Here is a 23,091-nt window from a genome sequence, read left to right on the forward strand (position 1 = left end):
GCAGGAAAATCCATGCATAACACAATGTACAGGTGCCGTCTCAGTACTGACGTATCTGCCAGACCACAACTTTGTGCTATTTCCTCCAAAAGAATCTATCTGGAGTTCAGAGCAAAGGCTCTAACTCACCACATATGATCATCATCAGCAACGTCCCTGATCTAGCCTGTCTGCAACCCTTGCATAAAAAGAAGGTATGTCTGTAATCCATCCGTACACACTGCTAGCTTCAGACGGAGCCATGCACAGATGGTCGGGTTAACTCTCTCCAGCGCCCGTCGTCAGGACCTGGGACAGGCTGGCTTGTGGCACTCCGGGTGGTTCAGACTCTTTTTAAGTGTACCTGGAAACAGAAGCTTATTTGCTTTGTAAGGCTGCCTTGGAATTCTTGTGACACACAATACCGCTAGCAGCTGATCAAAACAGCCTTTCTGGCGCCAAATGCTGTGGATCAGCAGGATGTTGGAGAGGAGCAAAGGGGAGAGGTGTGGGGAAGGTCAGGGCTGCAGCTGCGAATTGGGGACATGGGAAGGGGCTTTCGCTAAAATTCCCACTGCACTACATCCCCGCCAGAGTGCTGTCGGTTTTAATGCGATGTTAAACTGTCGGGGCTGTATCCTGGGGAGATGATCTCTAATAGTTCACTTGCCAGCTGACTTGGATCCTGCTGCTACTTACAGCGCAAACCTACTCAGTGACCTGGCTATGGCCAACTCGCTGAAGCATCCCCACGTCCTGATTCCCCTCTTCTCTCTATTTAAGGTGCCTGCTAGACCTTGGCGCTCATAAATCTGCTCCCCAGAACTCATTCTGCAGAGCTGCTTTTCCCTGGGCCTTAGGGTTAGAGGGGAATGTGCTGGGAGTTCTGTTTCTATTCCTGGCTTTGCAAATGGCACTGCTGAGACACTCAACAAGTCACTTAACCTTTGTTCCTGGTTCTCCTCTCCCTCGCCCCCCGGCCACCAAAGGATTATCATGGTAGGACCTGGAGATGCCCAAAATGGGATCCTTGTGCTTGGCACTGGACACAGTGAGACGGTCCTTGCCCTACAGAGCCCACAGGCAAAATAGGTTAGACAGGTGGGGGGGGAGAAACGGATGCTCAGAGAAGTGATTTGGCCTAGATCTTGTGGCAGATCGGAGCCAGGAGTAGAGGGAGGGGGGGGGAATCCGGTTACAGGTGGAGCTATAGCTTGTGGCAACATGTGTGTATCTTTTCTGATTTTTCTGATCAGGCAGCTGGTGCTGGTTGGCCTGAGGACCATTAAAATGGAATCCTGCCTTCTGGCATTGTGCCAGTCCTGCTCTATCGAAGGAGAGAGAACTAATGTGCCGCATTTGAGAAGCAGGTGCCGTGAAATGTAGACACTCACCTGGAAAGAACCCGTGTCGCTGTCATGGCAGCACTTGACAGGATACAAACCCATCCCATTGTCAGCTGTGTCTGTGGCACTACACTTGATGCTTAAACCCCAAGCGGATATTGTCATAAATGGGACAGAGTGAGGGAAAACTGTGACTTTGAAAGCCGTGAAATTGCGTGAGCTGAATTTCAGGGCTTGAACAAGCTTTTGTATAAATGCAAGTTTTAGAATCTCCTATACTCTGCGGCCAAAGCCACCCACTGACTGACTGGAGTGGGGGATAGTTAAGAAAAAACCTGCTTATACATAGGGCATTGCAAGGATTAGATCACCACCTTCTGAAAAGCCTGTGTTGTTGGCCAGTGTTGGAGGTAGGCTGCCAGATGAGATGGAGCCCTGGGCTGGCGGTGGCAATGTTAAAAATTACACTGTTTTGAAACTTAGCTGTCCCTCTCGTGTAGATTTCATTGCTGTGGGGAGGGAATGGCTGGAATCTGCCTTCACTTAAGCAGGCTATTTTTAAGAGCCTTGAGAAAATGCTGTGTCTGTATGTGCTGCTTGATTTGCAGCTGGCAAGGAATCTACGTGTTATCTTCAGAGAGCTGCTGCAGACAATCTAATGACCATTTTGGCACATCCACTAAACTTTCTGTAATGTGGGAGCAGACTTTTTCCCCCTTAAATCTTTTAAGATATGACCTGGCCTGTCTGAGACCACTTGCCAATGCAGATTATGCTCATTGGACCCAGGAGTTTCACTTAACTGACGCTTGCAGATGGCCTGTATAATTCAGGGAAGCATCTCGGGCAGGAGCAGGAAATCCCCTTCTTCCAGGACTATTTGCATAGAATCATAGATTAGGGAAGGAAGGGACCTCAGAAGGTCATCTAGTCCAACCTCCTGCTCAAAGCAGGACCAACCCCAACTAAATCATCCCAGAGTACTTTTCCTGAGTACAAACCTTCAACAAAGCAAGTGTCTTGTGCTGCTGATATTGGCAGCTGTGCAGAACTCTCCTGATGACCATGGAACTGCAGAATCTGTTGACTAGAAGTTTAAGATAGGAATTATTTGGGGGAAGGTTTCTGGCCTGTGTTATATAAAAGTTAAGACTAGATGATCAGTGGTTTGAAATGTATGAATTCTCCATCTCCTCCCTGCTCACAGAGGTGCTTCAAGACTTCCTTGTTGCTAATTGCAGAGCTTCCTGGCTGTATTGGGTAGGGCAACAGTGGAAATTTAGCCAAGGGAGTTGGATTGCTATAGGTGGCTCCTCAGTGATGTGGTTTTTCTGGAGACCTCTATGGAAGCGAGGGGGTGTTGGCTCATTCAAGTTCCCAGCTCTAAAATTCTTGCTGTGTGCTTGTTCCCTTGGAGAATTGAACAGTTTGAAAATGAACCACAGCGCATGAGATGCCTGCATCGCATTTCACTTGCTACCCAAAATGCACTGCTTTTGTAAAGCTTCTGCTGGGAGAATCCTACATCTCCTGGGGAGGGGTTTCCAGAAAATTCCATCTTGTAAAACAGCTGCTCCAGAAGTGCCATGAAGTGTCTTTCTCCTTTGCCCTCTTTCTGAAAAGTTACCCTTCCTGGTACCTGTAATGGAGACCCCTCTTGGGGGAGGGAGGGTAGGTGCAATGGTCACTTAGCATCTAGAAGCACTGAGCAGTAGCTGCGGAAGACTGCAGGAAAGGGGCCCACAACTTTGTAGAAGAATCTTGACTTAGGAACATGGGTTGCCCCCGTTGCTTTGGCAGAGTACTGCTTTGTTAGGCTGGAAAGTGGCTTGCTCTCCTTGTCCCCTGCAGATCTGTTGAATCCAGCGGCTTGTCGGGGGGGGCTCTGTTCTGGAGGAGGATTTTCTTGTGCAATCTGTCTGCCAGGACACATGCCATCTCTCTTTGATTGTCTTAGCTTGTGAGAGCAGGAGGAAAGCAGTTTCACTTTCTGCAGGAGGACCATAACGGCCCTTCCAGCAACTGAACCTTCCAACTCAAACTGCCTTTGCTGGTGGGTGGGGTTGCGGGAAGTTGCCCCCTTGTGTGACCTTTTTTTTTTTTTTTTTTTTTTTTTTTTTTTGTGGTGTGTGTGAAGCAAGACTGGAGAGGGGCGGCAACCATTGCCCAAAACTGGTGTTAGGCAGCGATGATTGTGCCTGCCCATCCCTGGTGGGGCTGACTTGCAACACTCGCTTCTTCAAAACTCACGTAAACCGTGTTACTAATGCAGCGGTCCTCGGGTGCTACTTAGCAGCTGCCAAAGTAGCTTGTTCGAGGGCTGACAAGGGCTTGCTACGTGCAGACTAGCTTCCAGGGCAGCAGACAAAGGCGCCTTCTGGAAGGTAGGTGAGCTCGCTGTTCCAAAGCGTTGATTAATCGTTAACTGCAGGAGCAGGGCCAGAGGAGGTGCTCTGAGTGCAGGGGGTGTCCGTGCATTGGGGGACCAGCAGGATGGCGTGTCCCCAGTCTCCCTCTGATCCCCTTTTGTGAGAGCGGACCGGAGTACTGAGAATAAAAATGCTCTGCTGGTAACGCTTGGCATGAGCAGAAATCAGATCTAAGAGAATCTGCCGTCCTGGTTGTGTGTGAGATCAAAGCTTAACTGTTCTGCGGATTTCAGCTGCACTAGTTTCACAGGGGAACTTGAGAGGTGTGCTCTCCCTTCAGCTCAAAGTACTGCTACAGCTGACTGTGCTTTCAGTCCAGCCTGACAGGGTTTGTGTTTTAAGACGGCACTGAGAGAGAAGGCAGGACTATTGTCTTTGTATTAAAGGAGCCCTTTGGGCATGTCTAGGCTGCCATCAGACACCTGCTGCTGGCCCGTGTCAGCTGATGTGGGCTTGTGGGGCTATAAAATTGCTGTGTTGGACGCCTGAGCCCGTGCTCTGGGACCCAAGGGGGCGGGGGGGCGCATCTCACATGCGTGGTTAAGTGGTCGTGCACGGCATCCCCTCTCTTGCCTTCTCTGTATGGTGTCTCTGGCTCCTAAGCTCTCTGCGGCAGGGCTCTGACTTTCTCCAGATCTGTAAAGCCCCCATCATGCTCTGGGTGCTTTATAGATGCCTGACCTCTTCCCCTTAGAAACGCAGTGGAAATGCTGTCGGAAGAAAGCAAGCCAGCGTAAACTCTCCATCGAACGAACAGATGCAGAGCAAAACTGACATGGGAAGCTAGGGAAGGGAGAAAAGCATGCTGGGGCCTGAGTGTCTGGTGTCCTGTGAGGTGGCGTCAGTTGCTTTGCAGCTCAGCGTGTTCAGAGCAGCTGTGCGTGGTTTGCAGCTTCTGTTATCCAAAATCTTTCGTAGCTGGCTGGAGGCACCTTTGGCTCTTCCCTTTCTGCAGTGTTTGTAACTGAAAAGGAACTGATTTCCTTTGTCTGTGCTGATGCCAGTACGGCTCTGCTGTTAGGCTCTGCACAATGAGTGCATCATAAGTGTCCACACTGGAGTCTCTTTCCTGTCTAACATTTCCTGTCTCTTCTCCTCTGCCCCTGTGCCCTGGCTGCTTCTGTGTTGGGCACCGTTGCTTGGTCCAGAGTGCTGCATATGACAAGGACAAACCAAGTGGGGAGAGGTTCTGCTTTTTTCCTTGATGTATTTTTTCATATTTGCTTTAACCCTCTGGAGCGTGGCGCACTTGGGGCAGGCTTACCACTAACTTGATAACCACAGTTCGGGGCGGGAGGTTGGGGTAAGGGCACCAGCAGTGTCTCTGGACCTCTTCGCAAAGCTCCCAGCACTAAGTCCCTGCATCATGCAGAGACCGCACGTGCTGATGCTCCACAGACTTGCATTGCCTTCCACTTAGCTTCTGGATGGAGTTTAAAAGTTGTTGGCGTTGACCTTTAAAACCCCACGTGGGTTGGCATGTGGCTACCTGCAGTGACCTCTCTGTGTGATAGCACGGCAGTTTGAACAGCCAGCTAGCTTTAGCCGGAGCAGGGAGGGTGGTGGGATGATCTTTTGGGTGAGGGCCCCTGTTCCTGCAAACTCCTCCTCCTGCTTGTTCCGACAGCCCAGGTTGAACGGTCATGGCGTAGTGCACGGCTCCAGACGTGGCGAGCACAGCAGGTTGAGGGGTGGGGTGGGTGGGATGTGTATGTGAATCTGTGGGGTTCCTCGCGAACTGTCTGGAGAGTAGTAGAATTTTGTTCTCGGACCTTGTATAAATGGTTGCAAAACTTCTAGACCCATCGAGGAAATGCTTTTAAACAAATAAAAAAGAAACTAAAAGCAATGGAGCAAGTCTTGAGTCTTGCCTAGACTACACCACGTTTCCCTGTTGGAACGAGACTATATAAATGGAGGAGTTGGCTGACGTGGTGCTGCCCACGAGCAAGGCGTGAGGATTAGATCATGGTCAGCATTGTCAGTTAACTCAGCTGGTCATCAGTGGCTTTCTGACATGAGCTCTCTGTAGTCTGGATGGGCCTAAATTGCCAAAGCAGGAAGCGATGGGAAGGGGTGGGGTTTATGAACGGGAAGGTGAAGCCTTGCTTCTCGACATCTTACGTGTAGTATTTTGGTGATGATTCATTGCATCAGCTAATGCTTCAGTGGCGAGGGTGAGGATTATAGGCCTTGGAGAGGGTGGTCACAGAATGGGGCTGGATTAGGGGAGGTGTTCCATGCCTGGGAAGCTGAGCTGAGAGCAGGATGACCTGAAAATGAAAGGTGGTGTCCCTTTGAAGAGGGCGAAGGGGGGGTGTGTCTGAGGTGAGTGGGGCAACATGTGCATGACCTTGACTCTTGGTACAACAAAAGTTATTTGGGTGGAGAGGTGGGAAGAGGAGTCGGATGTGTTCAGTGGTGGAGCCTGGTAGACTTTCTTTGGGGCAGCATTTCCCTCCAGGAGAGAAGATGCCAAGAGGATATGCTTTCTAGGTAGGACACCCTGTTTCCTGTCTGCACTTCCATTTGCTGCAGCTATTCTTGCACTGTCTGTGTGATTGAAACAATGTCCCCTGCTGTTCTTCAGGGGTGTTAAAGCCTTTGATGGAGAAATGTCTCATGATCTCCTCTGTGACCACTTGTCGACATCATTTGTTTTGGAACCTGACGTATGTGTCTGTTCCATGTGAAGTTGCCTGCTTGTTCCTAATAGCTGTGGATATCATTGCTGAGAGACGGACACCTTTCTTTTGGTGTTGTCTCCAAAGCTCTTAAATCTGTAAAGTTAAGAATAAAACCAGAATAGCATAGGAGCAAAATGGGGATTTAAAACTGTGGGGCGAAATGGGGGTACTGCATACAGAGCAGTGCAGAAATCCAGCAAGCATAGGCTGCTTGTGCACTGGAGGTCTTCCAATGCATAAATGCCAAAGAGACCGGCACCTTTATAGATACCAAAAAATCTTTGTGGTGAAAGATTTGTGGTTTTAAGTGCTTGGCTTATGATTGTTTTCCTCTAGGACTACTTGTGTCCCATGCCGAGTGGTCTGTAATGCAAGTTAATGCATAGCTCTGCGCTCCCAGATAGGTAAGCCACCACTCTACTAGTACAGGAGTCCAGTCCTCTGGACACAGCTGTTTGCACAGCAGAACTGTGTTCTGATCTGCTTTGCCCTTGCTGGTGGCTGCTATGCTTTATCTTAAAAATGCAGATTTTGTTTTAAAATCCTGTTGGGATGTAGGGAATAAATCCTGTCAAAGGTGGTTCTCCTCAACTAGGGTTACTGGCTATAACTAGATACCAGTTTGCACGGTGTTCATCAATCCCTCCAACAGTGCTGAGGGATTCTGCCTGATCCTATCAGTCTATAAAGGAGCCACGTTTTCCAGGCACCTTGGAGCATAGGTTAAATAGCATTTCCTTGTGTTACATGGACACTATCCAGTCTGTCCCTCTAGAAGCCCCTTTTTTGTGTTCAGTTCTCGCTGCTCCTTTTGGTTCCTTCCCAACCCAACCTTTTTCTCTCTTGTGACCTGGCTGTATTGTTTAATCTAGTAAAGTTCTTTGCTCTTTGGACCTGGTTAGCTCCCTCGTTCTTTGCCTCAGGAAAGAAAAGTAATGAAGGCAGGCAGTAACTCGCTCTCATCCAGAGGTGGGTGAGGCTCTTTCAGCTGGGAGTGAGAGCTGATGCCCTCACAAACTTGGAAGCGCCTTTCTCTCTTGCGACACATCTACCCCATTTCTGAAGCAGTGGCTGTGCAGGGCACAAGGTGCATTGATTGATTGATGTGACAGGTATATGTTGTGATGCATCACAACAAATCCTAAACCCACAAGCAACTGTACTTTTATTTGGTGCTCTTGTTCCGTCCTTGAAATCCTTTGCTAGATTCAGTGTCGCTGTTGTATGTAGAGTCCAACCTTTCTCTGAGCTCCACACAGTGGCAAGCAGAGGGAAGAGCCAGCTACGCTTGCGGATTAGCATGAGTGCAGTAAAAGATTGCTGAATCGAGGCTACTCCCAAGTGCAGGTCAGGTCAAAGACAATGAGTGTATGAAAGGCTTCTGTCGATAACGAGTACAGGAGTCTGGTGGTGCTGGCACTTGCACAGATGGGGCTGGGAAATGGGCTGTTGTGTGCTCATTAGCAGAGTGCAGAAGTACCCTCTACTCTTCAAAGTGGTCTGCACCAGAGACATGTTCACTTCGGCAGGCTGGATTGTGTGGGTTGTAACTTCCTGTGTTGCTGTCAAGTGGACAGTATTGAGTTGGGGGGAAATCTCTGCATCTCCTCTTCTGCCTGTGTTTTGATCCTTCATCATAGAGTTTTAAGGCCAGAAAGGACCATCAGCTCTAGTCTGGCCTCCTGTGTATCACCGGTCACCAACACCACCCAGCATGCGCACACCAAACTGGAATTAGACCGTAGTATTCAGCCCATGGGGAGAGACAAGGAGGGACCAAGGTGCACCGGTGCCTGAGGCCCTGCAGTGGCAGAGAATTGATTTAAGTGAGATATACCCAGTAAATGACCCACACTGCAGAGGAACAAAGAACGGCCGTACTGGGTCAGACCAATGGTCCATCTAACCCAGTATCCTGCCTTTCGACAGTGGCCTGTGCCAGCGGCTTCAGAGGGAATGAACAGAACAAGGCAATTATCGAGTGATCCAGCCCGTCGTCCAGTCCCAGCTTCAGGCAGTCAGAGGTTTAGGGACACCCAGAGCATGGGGTTGCATCCCTCACCATCTTGGCTAATAGCCATTGACCTCTCCTCTCATGAACTTCTCTAATTCTTTTTCGAACCCCATAGTCACTGCCAGTCTGACTGGGGGGGGAATTCCTTCCCAACCCTATGCATGCCGGTCAGATAGATCCTTGTCTTTGTCAGAATTGCTGGCAGCTGAATTTGTCTCTGGACTTCTAGATGTGTCGTAGCGCTAATGCTTTGCTGAGTTGCTCTGAATCCCAGTGCAGTAGCTCTTTGAAATGTCAGCTGGCCCCTTTGGCTCTTCCTTATCATAAGAACTCTGAATGGCCTCAAACTCTAGACAACTGTGAGAGGTTTCCTAGTCTGGGTAAGTGACTAATGCTGAGTTCTTCCAAAATCCTGGCTACGGTCAAGCACTCTAGTGTTGCTGTGGGGAGATACATCTCTGAACAGGATCTCTTCCACTACAGTGAATTTTCACCATCTGCTGAGAGGCCCAGCTTCAAATCTCTGCCCCTATCCTGCGATTTCAGAGTTGGCCTTTAGCTTCTGAAATCAAGGACCCCCATACCTAGGATAGGTAGGGAGTTGAGCCCCCAACTTGCAGATTTAGGCCCCTGAAGCTTGAAAATGGGGAGGAAAAGTAAATGCAGCAAGAGCTGTCTGCTCCCAGGAAAGGGGGTGGATGGGTGTGTTCAGGAGGGCAGTGATCAGGGACCTAAATATCTGCAGGTTAATCAAGAATGCCACTTGTTGGAGTGAAGTGGAATGAGATTCCTGGGAAGAATGAGGTGCCTGTTTTAAAGAGGAACACTGAGCCCAAAGAAAGGGGAACATCACTGTGATTATTCTGCAATTTATGCTTGGCTGCTTAGCCAGTCAGCAAATGCTGGAGTGTGACATAACCATTCCATGCACATTCCCTAGCTTGTCTTTTGGGTGCCCCTGTGCTGGTGTCTAACTTACAATAATTATCCTCCATTTTCAGGTTCTTTGTTACCAGTGTTATCAGCCTGGTCTACAGGACTGGAGTTGTTAAACCACTTCTGCCCTTCGGGGGACACATCAGAGGTCCCTGAAGAAAGCCAAGATAGCACTTGAGGTGTAGAATACTGACTTGCTGTTTCATGGACACTGTCTCTAAAATGGTGAAACAGGCAGCCTGCGCAAAACTGTAGCGGAAAATGGGTTGAACATGGAAACAAGCTGTTCTAAGAGGCAGCCGCTTTTCCTAATAACTAAAGCAGGATTGATGGGGAGGTTGGGAGAGGTCTTCTCCCTAAGAGTGCGCCTCCCAAACGTCTGACGTTTAGCTCACCGGTGAAAGGTATAGAGAATGCATGAGATCTTCTGGGCCAGGGATCCTTTATGCGTGTAACATGCCAGCTGTGCTGCGGTGTAGTTAATTTCTTGGAGCTGGAACTTGGGTCTCAGGAAACGTGACAAAGTGCGTGTGTAAAATAAATGCTCGGGTTTAGCACACTCTCCAAACAGCCACAGAACTGCTGCAACCAAATGCTTGGCCACGGGCACCTGTGTGTCTCAGCAACCTTGTTAGCATAAAGCTTAGGGGAAGTGGATCAGTCTGTCCATGCTGATTGCAATGCACATTACACCCCTCTCCCACTGGCACTAGCTCGAAGTGCTGCCACTTTTGTCCGGTACCCTGACTTTTTTTTTTTTTTTTTTTTTTTTTTTTTTTTAAATACAAGATCTGATTCACGCTCCATGAATTTTTCCATACCAGTTGAGGTCCTGGTCATGAGTAACTGTTGTGACTGTAGCTGGCCGGAGTTCTGGGTGATTGCCTCACTCCAGGAAATGTTAAAATAACACTTTTTTCTTAGAAAGCTAGCTCCCTCCCCTCCCATATTTTTATTTTCCTAATAGCTGCCCCTGCCCTGGCGGCTCATAAACAGAGGGCTGCTTGTGTAGCTGAGTGAGAGCAGAGCTGCTTGGGTGGACGCAATGCCACAGAGCGGTGCATGAAGGTAGCTGGTCTCTAGAAGCAGATAGGCTCGTCTTGAAATGAGTCTGAAGCTTGGAAGGAAACTGTTAAACTATGCAAAGGAATCTTTCTCCTCTCTCCGGACTCTTGGTCTGCTTCCCTCTCCTTGGGAAGAGGAGCTGCCCCAACTGAGGCAGAGAATTTGAGACGAAACATTACAAGGAGGGTTTTTGTAACTGCTGTCTGGATTCCAGTAACTAAATGGGAGCTTTGCTGCCAAGCGTTGCTGGAATGTGGGCCTCCGAAGGCTGGGCCGAGCCTGTTTGCCTGCTGCTTCAGCTTTGCAAAGCTCCAAGGTACTTCACGGTATGGGGGGGCTGGACTTGGGAAGTACCGGAGGTCAGGGGCAGAGTTCCCTTTCCAGGCCTGTCACAGTGGAGGTTGTGCGCTTTAACTCTGCCCGTTGTTCTGCAACCAGTTTGTAACAATCTGGGGCTTTTCCTTATTGCCTGGCCTCTCCCTTGTGTGATCACTGCAATAACTTTATTGCTATTGGGAAGTAGCCATGTTTAAAGCTTTTTCAGGAGCTGGGTTTCAATGCTGAGTTGAAGGAAAAGCTGTTCGTGGCTGTACCAGAACCATGAGCCAACCTCGCCTGTGTTTGCATTGTGTAATCTTTTCTCCAGGGGGTGCTTAGAGCCCAGAGGATTCCCTCCCACCCCAAGAGCCTTGTCACTACGGCAGCCAGCCAAGGAAGGCTGGATCTGACTCCCTTGGCCCGCTACAGCTACTCCAGGGAAATCCGTGCAAATCACTTCCCCACCTTATGTGAGTGAGTGCTTCCTCTGCAGCCCTTGCTGGACCAGCGAGTGGGATGCCAAGTGCCAAACGCCTGCATGGTAGCATACTGTGCTGTGCTAGACAGTAGGCTTTGCCAGCCCCGTGATATCCCAGCAGGCACTAGACCTCTTTGCAGATTGGGATAAAGTCCTCTGGTTCAGCCTCAGAGCACAGTTGTTAGGAAATAAAACCCTGAAGGGAGACCCACTGAAACACCGCCTGCTCCTTTATTGCTCCCTAGAGTAATATTTCAGCCACCTTTTTAGGATTTAATAGCAACTGCTTCTGCCTGAAGGCTGGTTCAGTCCTACCAATTGCAAAACAAGACGTGCGGCTCAGGATATGGGAGACGCGTGCCGCTAAGAGCAAGTTAAATACTGAATACTCAGTAATCCCTGGACCTGGTCTTTAAACTTCAGTAACCAAGTCCAAATAAGCACGCTCAGCATCAGCACAACACAGTGCTCCCACCCGTGCAGCCTCAGCCTGCAAGTCAGATGAGAGCGAGTTCCTTCTAGGGGCTAAACACACTTCAATCCATCCGAACTTGGGCGTACCTCTGGGAATCGCTTTGCTACGAGGGCTCAAATAGCTGCAGTAGTTGCCGAGGGTGGTTCAGGGATTTTATGTATTTATTTATTGCAGAGTATTAAATGCTTTGTGTGTTTTGGCTCCTTTCTGGGCAACTGTAGAGATTGCTTTGACTGTTGTCCAGTTGAAATGTGGTTTCAGGGCCTTTTACAAGTAGCTGGAAAGAGACACCAAGGTGGATGGTCCTGGCAATGGCTGGTTGTCTTGTGTGGCTTGCGTCCATGAGGGTATAGGTTGGGGCCGAGATAAATCAAGCTAAAAAGCTTGCTAGAAGCAGCATCTGCTACAACTCAGTCACCTATTCAGGGCCATCTCTCCGCCATTACCTTGTATAAGGCTGTGACTCTTGTACAGGTGTATGCAGCATACGTTAGAGTCTTTAGCATAAGCGATTGGGGATTAAATGCCGGGGATACCTAGGGGGAGGCTGCATATTAGAGAATCCCTGTGTCTAAAAGCTTTGGCGTGGTCCAGTGACTGCAGGTGGCCCGGTCTATGTAGCACAAGTTAAAACCACAGCTTCAGTGTTTGTGTTTTAATCACGTCCACCCAACCCATTTGCAAGGTGTGAGCTTGGTTCTGTAAATCTTCTTTACCAGGCTGTGCGCTAATGTTTAACCCTCCTTGTTGTTCTTTCCCTCCACTAGGCAAGACTGAGCCGTGCATATCTTGACAAGGTCTCCTAGCAACCTCTTCTGCAGGGCTGAATGACAGCGAGCGGGTAATTGATGAGCTTGCCCTGGGAGTTTCTAAATACCTGAAATCGAAACACAAGATGGGTCAGAAGGTCACTGGCGGGATAAAGACTGTGGATATGAGAGATCCTGCATACAGGCCACTGAAGCAGGAGCTCCAGGGGCTGGACTACTGTAAGCCCACGCGCCTGGATTTGCTATTGGACATGCCTCCCGTCTCGTACGAGGTCCAGCTGCTGCACTCCTGGAACAACGATGATCGCTCGCTGAACGTGTTTGTGAAAGAGGACGACAAACTAATATTTCACCGGCATCCGGTGGCTCAGAGCACAGATGCCATCAGAGGCAAAGTTGGATACACGCGGGGACTGCACGTCTGGCAGATCACGTGGGCCATGAGGCAGCGGGGCACGCACGCCGTGGTGGGGGTTGCTACGGCGGACGCGCCCTTGCATTCCGTAGGGTACACAACGCTGATAGGAAATAACCATGAATCCTGGGGCTGGGACCTTGGGCGGAATAGACTGTACCATGACGGAAAGAACCAGCCGAGTAAAACCTACCCTGCCTTTTTAGAACCGGATGAGACTTTCATTGTGCCGGACTCTTTCCTGGTGGTCCTGGACATGGATGACGGGACCCTGAGCTTCATCGTAGATGGCCAGTACATGGGTGTTGCTTTTCGGGGACTTAAAGGGAAAAAACTGTATCCAGTTGTAAGCGCGGTGTGGGGGCACTGTGAAATACGGATGCGCTACTTGAACGGGCTTGACCGTGAGTATCACCCTCTGCAGCTTGTTCTGACCGTGCAGATCTCTGCACACCTTCCTAGCCCCGCTAAAGGGATGGAACCACATATCAGCACTCCCTTCCCGATAGCCAGTGAGCGAGGCACTTGAAAACTGGCTCGTGCCAACCGACATGACTGTCCGTGCAGCAGCCCTAGTAGGCTTGGGGGAAGATGGGGTTTCCAGCCGTAGTCTCTGCTGATGGGCTGTATTTGGAAAGAGCACTGTTGTTTCTGATCGGATCTGGTGCAGCTACCAGGCAGCCAGATTATGTCCCTATAGTAGGGTAAACCCAAACCAGTCTGACTGTGTATCAACGGTCAGTGAGTCAGATTAGGAAAGCAGTTCAGTGGTAACTAGATGACTGTATGGGAGGTAGCTGTGGATTTTGGGTAGCAGTGTAGAGAGGACACCTGCTACTGTTAGACATAACGCAGATGGCTGGAGTCCCATCTGGAGAGCTGATGCTCTCCTCCTCCTTACTACCGGATTCTCAAGTGCCTTACTATGGATTTAGGCCAATGGAGCAGGCAAAATCCTGTTGCTTCTCCGTAGCACCCTTTACCTGAAGGGTGACATCTCTTCCGCATGCACTTATACAGGAGAACAAGTTTTAAACTCGTTCTGCAGGCAGGTGTGTGGGGGTGCTGCGCAGTCGGTGGATTGGAACATGGTCTCTGGCTTGGTCTACGCTTCCGGTGAAATTGGGCGGCGGTCGACGGGAGAGACACAAGCTATATAGAGTAGCTTGCGTATCGCCTGTCGACTTGCTAACTTCTACGTAGCACAGTGTCCCCGCTATGCTGCGCCGACGGGAAAATGACCTCCCATCGACGCAGCGTTATTCTTTTTGCAGGGGGGGTGGATTAACGCAGTCGACTTCCAGATCGATTGAGTGGGTCTCCGGTCTCGCTCAATCAATCCTGCAAAATCAATCCAGCAGCACCCACAGTGCTGCCATGAATGTAGACATATTTCCTTTCAGCAACTAGCTTCCAGTCCTTTTCCCTTCAAGCCTGAAGAACGCTGTCAAACTGTGCGGGGGTGGGTATTGTAGCCAGGACAACCTTCATAGTTCTGATGGCTCAGTGTAAACTCAGGGTGGCAGTCGCTCACCCAGGTTCCCAAGTTCAAATCAGTCCTGAGGAAAAGCCCATCTGTCTCTTGGGGACAGAGCTTTCCAATTGCACCAAAATGTGACTTAGTCCACTCAGGGGAACAGCTCTGTCTCGATTTGCTGCTACTGAAGTTTGTCTGGTTTTGTATGGACAGGGCAGCGTGTTTACCCCGAGCACCAGAGGAGCATCGGTTGGTCCTGTATTGTTGCAAGGGGCTGCAAAATACTTTCTTCCTGTGTTAGGGGTAAATATACTTACGCTTCCTGGAAGCTATGCAAAGAGCACCCAAGGCAATGTCAGAGCCCCTTGAGAACATAATACTGCAGACTTGACTCGTGTAGCATTAATGACAATGACTTGAAGAAAAGCCTTGTTTAAAAGATGGGGTAGGAGAGCCCATGAATTATTTAAAAAAGGATAGTTCACTTCAGCAGAACAAGTGTGAGTGCATAATACTGCAGACTTGCCTCATCTTGCCTCTGTAGCTATTAAAGCAATGGGTGGGGTTTGTACTGTGGTTCTCCACTCTCCTGGGCTCATGGAGTAGGATCCTGTTGTGCTAGGGGCTGTACAAATAGACCAAAAGGGACAATGGTTTTGAACAATGAGTTTTTTTTTCCCACTCTGCATTAAAACTCCTCCTAGTCTTTGCTACCCAAGTTGGACCGCAGAGATGTAATCTTCCAGCTTTGGGGTTTGTGCTGCTTATCGTCTAGCCAAACCTGGCAACCAATCTACGTGCAGTAGGGTATTCCTGGCCAGCTAGTGCTGAGTCACGGGCATTGGAGTGAAACACTGCGGAAACTGGTCTCCAGTGCATGTGGCCCACCTGTTTCAATTTTATTCTTGGAGTGCGTCTGCGCACGAATGAGACGCACAGTCTCACTTCTTCTAATTTGCCCTGCTGTAAACACCTACTGTTCAGTCTCTTGACTTTCAAATTCAGTGTACAGAAACTCTGAGCAAACCTGGTCAATGGTACAGTTGGGTATGTAGCAAGCGGAGCTGTCACACTTACTAGAGGGACATCTGCGTAGTAAGTATATCTGAACGCATGCCAGTTTTTTTAGCTCTTCACTCTCCGTGCACAGTAACTGAGATCTCCCTAATGACCCTCCTGGTACCCATCACAGCAAAACGTCCCAGCTGTGACCCATGTCAAGCAAATGCTGGGCTCATGGAGGAGCTTTGCCCTGCACGTCAGGAAGGAGAATTCCACAGCTGAGGACCCTTCACCAAAAACTCTGCTGTCATTCCTCACTTCCAGGTGCTGTTGGAGTGGGTTTCCCAGCTGACCCAGCAGCAGTGTTTTTGGGATGGTTTGTCTCCTAGGTCCCTAGGCCTCAAACCATGTGGAAGTTGATAAGGCAAAACAGGTGCACTTCAAATTACATCCAGGAACAGATGGGCAGGGATTGGAGCACTAAACAAGGGTCTAATTTGGAGGTGGCCTAAATTGAGCTTTATGACACATGAAGACAGATCCTTGTCTGCACTGGGGTCTCTGCCAATCACCTTGTCAAGTCTCCTGTATCTGAAAGGAGCCAGCCAGAGACACCGGCTGGGAATGCTCTGTGGTTACTTTACAGGCTAATAAATGGGCAAGAGCCCTTCACTTGGACAAGCTCCGGGGGTCCAGAGATAGGGAAAGCTGGATAAAGGCAGGATGTTTTATCTCCATCTATCGAGTGCCCCTTCAGGATGCTAGGGCTTAAACTATCGAACGCACAATGTCAAGTCTTTCTGTGTACACTGCCTTCCACAACTAAAAGCTGCTGCCTGAAAACCAAACTGCCCCGTAGCAGCCGCTTCCTCCCAGCCTCCTTGTAGTGAACCAGACTGGCTTGGTGTGTGTCAGGAAGGCTGACCAACCCCGGAGGGCAGGGGATCAAGCATTTGACTAGAGAGCTCTTGGCGATGGTGTCCCGCCGCTAAGAAAAGGGACTCCAGCTGCAGTCGCTCAGGTAGCTGGGTCCCAAACAGTTCAGCTCCACAGGGCCGAAGCCAGCAGTGAGCCGCTGTGGGTTGGACTTCCCAACACACACCGCATCACTGCAAGCTGACCCGTGCTGTGTCCGCTGCAGTCGGAGCGCGTCCAGGATGTAACGTGCTCTACACGGGGCTGCTGGAGCCTAGTCTTGGTACAGTGGGTAGCAGTAGCAGGGTCGGAAATGGGCAGGCACCCATTACCAGGCGCAGATGGAACCAGTCGGTAGCTGCCGCCGCTCTGGAGTACCCAGCAACAATCCTGAGCCCAACCCTCCTCCCCGAGAGGTGGCGGTAGGACCAGTGGCGAAGAGGCAAGCATGGCTTGTTTCTTTCATCCACCAACGTAAGCTCACTCCTAGCGCCCGTGGAGCCGGCAGATCTTTATGGGATTGTGTTTAGGGTTCTCTGCACTGACTCAAGTGCGGCAAAGTTTGATTGAGCTGGATTGATTGGCGTCAAAATCCTCTTTGAAGGCCACTGCATCAGCGTCAGTGATGCCATGGGCCCTGAGGCGGAAGGTCAGGGCCCCATTGTGCTGAATGCTGTATAAACAGAGATGCAGTCCTTGCCTTGAAGAGCTAACAGGCTAAGGGACAAATGAAGGGTGTTTGGGGTCGGGCCTGGAGAAGGTAGAGCGAGAGACTCAAATAAACAGTGTGTACCCTTCCATTGCCAAATGACTTATAAAGGGTCATATCCTTGTGCCTCACCACACTGCTATTAATGAGCTAGCTTATCAGCATGGCAGCTGAGCTGTATCTTGGGAGGGATCGAAACCTTTGGGGTTGGTGCAGGGAAGCCCTTCCATACATAGAGGACAGCATGGGCCAAGGGGTAGGTCCTAGTGGAAAGATCAGAGACCAATTGGCAAGCAAGGTGGGCACGGTTGGCTAGGTGGAAAGCCTGCACAGTGAGCAAGAGCAGAGGTGTCTCGAACCTTGAAAGTAGGGGCTGGACTCTTGAATTTGATACGACAAGCAGGGTCACTTAATCTGAAATCCAGAATGGAGGGAGGCCTTTCTAAAAAATGATGCCCTAGGAATTATTTTGGAGAAGTTCTCTGGCCTGTGTTACGCAGGGGGTCTGACTAGATGATCACAATGTCCCTTCTGGCTTTGGAATCCATGAAAGGATTCAGACAGGGGAGCCAGAACAACTCTGCCACACATTTTGCCAGTGGGAAACCAGAAGCTATTTTGTCACTGGCTAGGGTGTGAAATGAGTGTCGGGAGGCTAAAAGGTGGAGGCAGTGGCTACAATAATTTGAATTGAGAATGGCCTGGGCGTGAGTGTCAGTGCTGTGGACAGAGGGAACGGTGGATCTTAAAACTGTTATGAGGTGGGAAGAGTTGGAAGTGAGTGCAAGAGGGATTTTTATCTGGAACGATTCTGGCCCCCTTCTGGTAGGGAGCAGATCTGAATGCAGTGACCTTTATGGTCAGAAAATTGACTCAAAGCTTTGCCTCCCATCTGTTGGCAGCGGCTGCAGCATGAACAGGGTCAATAGCTTAATTTGGTTCCCTCCGAGGAAGCTAGCGCTCTTGGCATTAATGCGGTGTCACCTCCTGAAAAGTGTCACTTGTTTGCCAAGATTTGCAAAGTCACCGTTTTGGGGTTTCCGACTGGATTTTTGATGCTGTTGAGCATTTTCTTTTTAAAACAGACTCCCTTCAAGTGTCTAGTGAGACAACCCAAAACTTGTTGCTTTTGAAAAACCCTGGCCCTTAGCTACCCAGGGTGAGCAGGGAGAACTTCATCAAGAAAAACTCTTGTAAGTTCGGCTTCTTTTCCTTGTGCACAGCTGTAACTTTGGTTCATGCTGTTTGCCTTCAGAGTGCAAGAAACCAGTCCTTCCTGTGGAGAGCAGTGAAAAGTTCCTAGTAAATATTCCTCGTTTGTATTTAATTTATTGTGGCAGCTCGCTCAAATTAAACTGCATCTCCTGTTTGCTATAGACTTTAAACCTGATTTGCTGAAGACATTATGTAGGTGGCTTGGGTCTCATCTGCACCCTAACCACTGAAGCCCTGACCTAGGCAAGTGAGATCAACTTGCTCTTCGGTGGTGACTTCATGTTAGGCTTTGGGCTTTTCTCAAGGTGGCTACAATTAGTCTTTGATCAAGACTGAGGTCTTGAGCTACCTCATTGGAAAAATCTTCCTGGAGGGAAACTGCAGATGGAGATCTGCTGCAATGAGAGTTTTTTGGGGGGATGGCTGCCTGCAGAAGAGACATTACCCACACCAGTGATGCGAGTTCATTGCAAGCACTCACTTTAGCAGCAGGGGCACTTGCACTGTTAATAGCATTTCAGGAAGTATTAGCTGAATAGTAATTCTTTATATCCACCATGGGGGATGCTGTGCGGGCACAAGGAATGTACCCAATGCACTGAGCATGCAGAGTGAGATCTCCCAGTAGAACTGGCTGTATGAGCTCTATATAAAGCTGGGTCACTGTCAGGGGCTATGTAACATGCTGCATGGATCCTGAACTAATGGGCACAGGTGCATATTTGCTTCTGGCGCTGCTGGATCAGAATGCAGGTTGAAGGGGAAATGTCTGGTGAGACAGCCAAATGTAGTGACTTGTGAAGCTTGATGGAGCTGGCCTGTCTATTTTGAGAGGTTGGGGGTGTCAGAAGTATGTATGTGAAGGCTGCTGGGGTGCCTAGAAATGTGAAGAACAGTGCATTGCTCTGTGGCCGTTCAATGGTAAAATCATATGCAAGATGCAGTCCTATATTTAAACAGACCTTTCACAAAAGTTCCTATATTGGGTCCCATGTTACGGTGTCTAAAAATGTGAGATCTCCCACCTGAAGTGTGAATGCTGCTGCACCTCAGTAATTACTTAAAGGGGGATTCCAGGATCTCCTTTCTTACCCTACTTTGGTATTTCTGGGGCATGCATCACCTTCACTGCTTGCTGCAGATAGTTCACAGCTTTTCTGGCCTACCGGGACCCCCTGCATTGTAACCTAGAACTGCTGCCTCACTTGCTGAGTGCTGCATAGTCAGAGGCTCCTGGACAGGTCAGGGCTTCGGTTTCTCTCATGCTCCTTGAGTGTCAGCTCCTATAACTAGCAATGCAGCAACCAGGCTCCTCACTTGTGTTCTGAACTAATGTGTGGCTTTTTTTGTCTTGCAGCCGAACCACTGCCTCTGACGGACTTGTGCCGGCGTTCTGTGCGGCTGGCTCTGGGCAAGGATCGACTGAGCGAGATCCCCATGCTGCCACTGCCGGCATCCCTCAAGAGCTACCTTCTCTACCAATGACCTTACACGTTGACGGATGCTGTGAAAAAGCTGAAACAGAGGCAAACGATTTGCCACTGACCAGTTGGACAACGGTCCTGCCAGCCTCCCCCCATCGCTAGTGTTGGACATCCTCGGCCCAAGTCCCTTCCTCCAATGCCAAACCAAATATGCCCTTAAGATGGCCATTTTTAAGTATCCTTGTTTCACAACTAAGATGATCTTTGCTGATGAAGATCAAAGCCCTACATGCTTCCCAAAAAACCCACAACCTTGCAGAATCTCTCTGCACATCCCTTGCTGTTTTCCTCCCAGCTCCTGGCAAACAGCTGTAGAGCATCCTTTTGAATTCCTGCAGCTAGGGGAAAAACTTGCCCCTTGTGCTGGCCGAAGGAGAGTACAGGAAGCTTGGAGGGGGAAGTGTTGGAATTGGCAATGCGTCAAACGCCAGGTGCTAGGTGTGGAATGGCATGAGATGGAGGCCTTCTGAAAAGCAAGGACATAAAATACTTCAATGGGAAGTGAAGACACCAAAAAAACTCCACATGGACACTTTTTTGTAACTTGGATAAGGTGGTTATGTAGTTGATGTCAATGTCAAGATACTGTCTCACCCTGTCTTAACTGTTGCTTTAGGTAGAATGAATCTCATTTCTTTCACTATCACTCTACATCCCCCACTCCATTTTTCCTGCATCTTGTCTGTCTTCCTTTTCACTGGCGGTGACACTAGTGGCAGGTAAGGCCTGTGGTGGACTGGGAAACCAATCCCTTGAGCAGCCCCTCTGATGTCTGCATCTTCTCTTACCTTGTGTTCACTTTAGCTTGCATCTTTTAGATCAGGTTGTCCCCCTCTGGCGGTGAGTTTCCCCCTGCCACAATGCCCTGGTATGCAATATCATCCGTGGGGAGCCAGCTAGTCCAGGTGCATGTATGTTGATCACAGTCCTTTACAACCACAAACCTCTCCTTTACCCATGTCAGCTTCATGCATATTGCACTCCATGTTAGCGCTCCAGCCTAAAGTGCACCTGAAATGGATCTGCCAGGGAATCTTCTGCTTTGATAAGCTGTTGAAGAGTATTTCAAAGCAGAGCTTTTCAGCCTGCTGTTGTCTATCAGGATAATCTCCTTGCTGTCTGGCAGGAATAACCCTCTCTGTCATCCCTGCTAGAGTGACGACCCAGGGGGAAGGGTGTGAACAGTGTTTGTGTCCTGACTTACAGTATGTCAGCAGGCTAGATGTCTAGAGGTGATGTGGTGGAAAAGAGTGTGACGGGAGTTTTAACGGTGCCCTTTGAAGCTTCACATGTACGGCAAATGGAAATAGTGAAAATTACAGTCAAGGAAAGATGGGGAGAAGAAGAACCTTTGTGAGACTTTAAAAAAAAAAAAATTGGGTGCGTGATTCAGGTGAAATCCTTGCACATCCCAAATAAAGATTCTCACCTCCAGCAGCCAAAAAAGAGGACCCAATTTTCCATCATCCACAGGAGCTGCTCTCTCCTGGCCTCTCCAAATAGCAAGCTACTAAGCTGCCTTCTCTGGGGTTATTTTGCACATTTCTTTTTTGTCTTGAAAAACAATGTTTGTGTGTTTGCTTGGAGTTTTTTTTTCCTTCAGTTTTGTACAGGTACAAATGAGTTTTTGTTGAAAATGTTTAATATATATTTGTGGTGTTTGTATAATCCTGTTTTAAACAGCTGCTGTAGGGTACCTTTTTAAAAAAAAAAAAATCTACTTGCATAGTATATTTTTAAAGCACAGAATTGGTGCCAAGACTGGGTGGGGGTGTAAAGTGCCCCTTTCTTTTTTTTTTAATGTAACCTGTATAATTTTATGTAGGGGTTTGTACTAGCTTCTGTTACAGGGTGGGACACATACAAAGTTGCACAAGAGAATTCAGCATGTACAGAGAGCCTAGCTTTATTGCCTTCAACTCTACCAGCGTCTTCCACCACTCCTGGGAAGTGGCCATGTTCTGCCCTGATATTTTTGTGCTTTTTAGCACCCCTTTGTCTTCACGGTCTCTCTGCTGTCCCCCAGTGCATTGCTTTGTACAGTTTTAAACTCTTTGCTTTCTATTTTACAGCTGTAGATAATATTCAGTAACCTGATACAGAAATAAAGTTTATTAAATATTGAACAGGAATCCTATTTTTCTTTGTGCCTACAGGGCCCCTGCTGAGACCAGAGGCCCATTTTGCTCAACACAGTACAGATGCAAACCAAGAGACCTAGACCTGACCCAAAGAGTCCAGACTGAATAGATAATCCATCCTTTCTTTAAGTCCATTTTAGAGGCCCTTCTGAGGCACCAAGTGACTTACCCAAAAAGTCTGTGGCAGAGCTGGGAATTAAACCCAGATCTCTAGTGCTATAACCACCAGATTATCCTTCCTCTTCAGGCTGGAAAGCTTTATTGCTTCCCCACCTACCCTTTCCATGTAGGGCCATCATCACTTCTTGTGCTTGGGGTTTTATGCAAGATCATCTGAGGTGGTATTAGGGGGTGGCAGTCTCCTGCTGAAAGCAATATGGCTGGCCATGTTGGAGGAGGCATAGAGGTGACTGGGGAACAGGGTCATGTGGATCGGAATCTTAAGTGGGTCTTGGTGAAAGGTGGGGAGTAGCATGTTCTAGCCAAAGGAAGAAAAGTGTTCACTGCCTCTGCCCACACAATAGGGCTGCTAACCTGGCATCTTTCACCAGTCAGAGCTGTTCCACTTTGATTTTTAACTCTAAGCACCACCGGGGATGCAGTTGGTATAATCAATGCCCGCCCATCCCTGTGACTCCTTGAAATGACACTGGGGGCTTCAGGGAGAGTCTTCACCCCTTTTGAGGGAAGGCCCTATCCCAAGAAGCTCCATCTTCCAATGGAAATGCCAGAATAGTTGGGGGTGGTTGCTTTAGGATTTTGTAGTATTGTACGATGTCTCCTGCATGACCTCTCGGAGGTTGTAGTTCTTCCCTGGTACATTAGTGTGTATGCGATTTACTGGGCTGGAACCAAGAGCACCGGAACTAATCTGGAGCAAGCATCCCACCCTCTTGTGAGAGGGATCACACCAGTGCTATAGCTATCAAGCTGGGTAAGGTGGGTGTGATAGGAAAACTACCTCTTACAGCTCCATGCTGTGGAAGGGGTCTGTAAAACCTTGAGCTCAAATCAAGGTTACAATGCACCAGAACTTGCCTCTGCCCTGGGCAGGGAGCAAATGCAAGCCAAATGAGGGAGCTCTTGTTCTAAGGGGAGGGGTGGAAGCCCTCGTACAGTGCTAGCTCTTCTATATTTAAAGGAAAGCACTAATGAAATGATGCTAAACGAGGCGGCCTGCACCCACGGTAGCAATTAATCTCTGCATCTTTATCATGCTGCAGGTAGCAAGGACTC

At 49.0% G+C, this 23,091-nt stretch overlaps 1 protein-coding gene across 2 annotated transcripts in view; it reads left to right on the plus strand.

The window, feature by feature from the left end:
- SPSB1 (splA/ryanodine receptor domain and SOCS box containing 1) overlaps positions 1 to 21,840 on the plus strand; it is a 72,946-nt gene extending 51,106 nt beyond the window's left edge. Inside the window, exons 1-3 of one of the 2 annotated variants that reach the window (XM_067567337.1) lie at positions 10,520 to 10,772; positions 12,495 to 13,316; positions 19,588 to 21,840. In XM_067567337.1, coding sequence (XP_067423438.1) covers positions 12,623 to 13,316; positions 19,588 to 19,715 — 822 coding nt within the window. In that variant the 5' untranslated portion in view covers positions 10,520 to 10,772; positions 12,495 to 12,622 and the 3' untranslated portion in view covers positions 19,716 to 21,840. Of the gene's footprint in view, positions 1 to 10,519; positions 10,773 to 12,494; positions 13,317 to 19,587 lie in introns of those variants that run through there. The other variant, XM_067567335.1, reaches the window with a different exon arrangement.
- The last annotated feature ends 1,251 nt before the right edge of the window (positions 21,841 to 23,091 follow it).

The sequence above is a fragment of the Emydura macquarii genome, unplaced genomic scaffold, assembly GCF_026122565.2.
Source record: "Emydura macquarii macquarii isolate MOO-44397 ecotype Brisbane River unplaced genomic scaffold, CSIRO-AGI_Emac_v2 contig_2768, whole genome shotgun sequence".
NCBI classification, from domain to species: domain Eukaryota; kingdom Metazoa; phylum Chordata; order Testudines; family Chelidae; genus Emydura; species Emydura macquarii.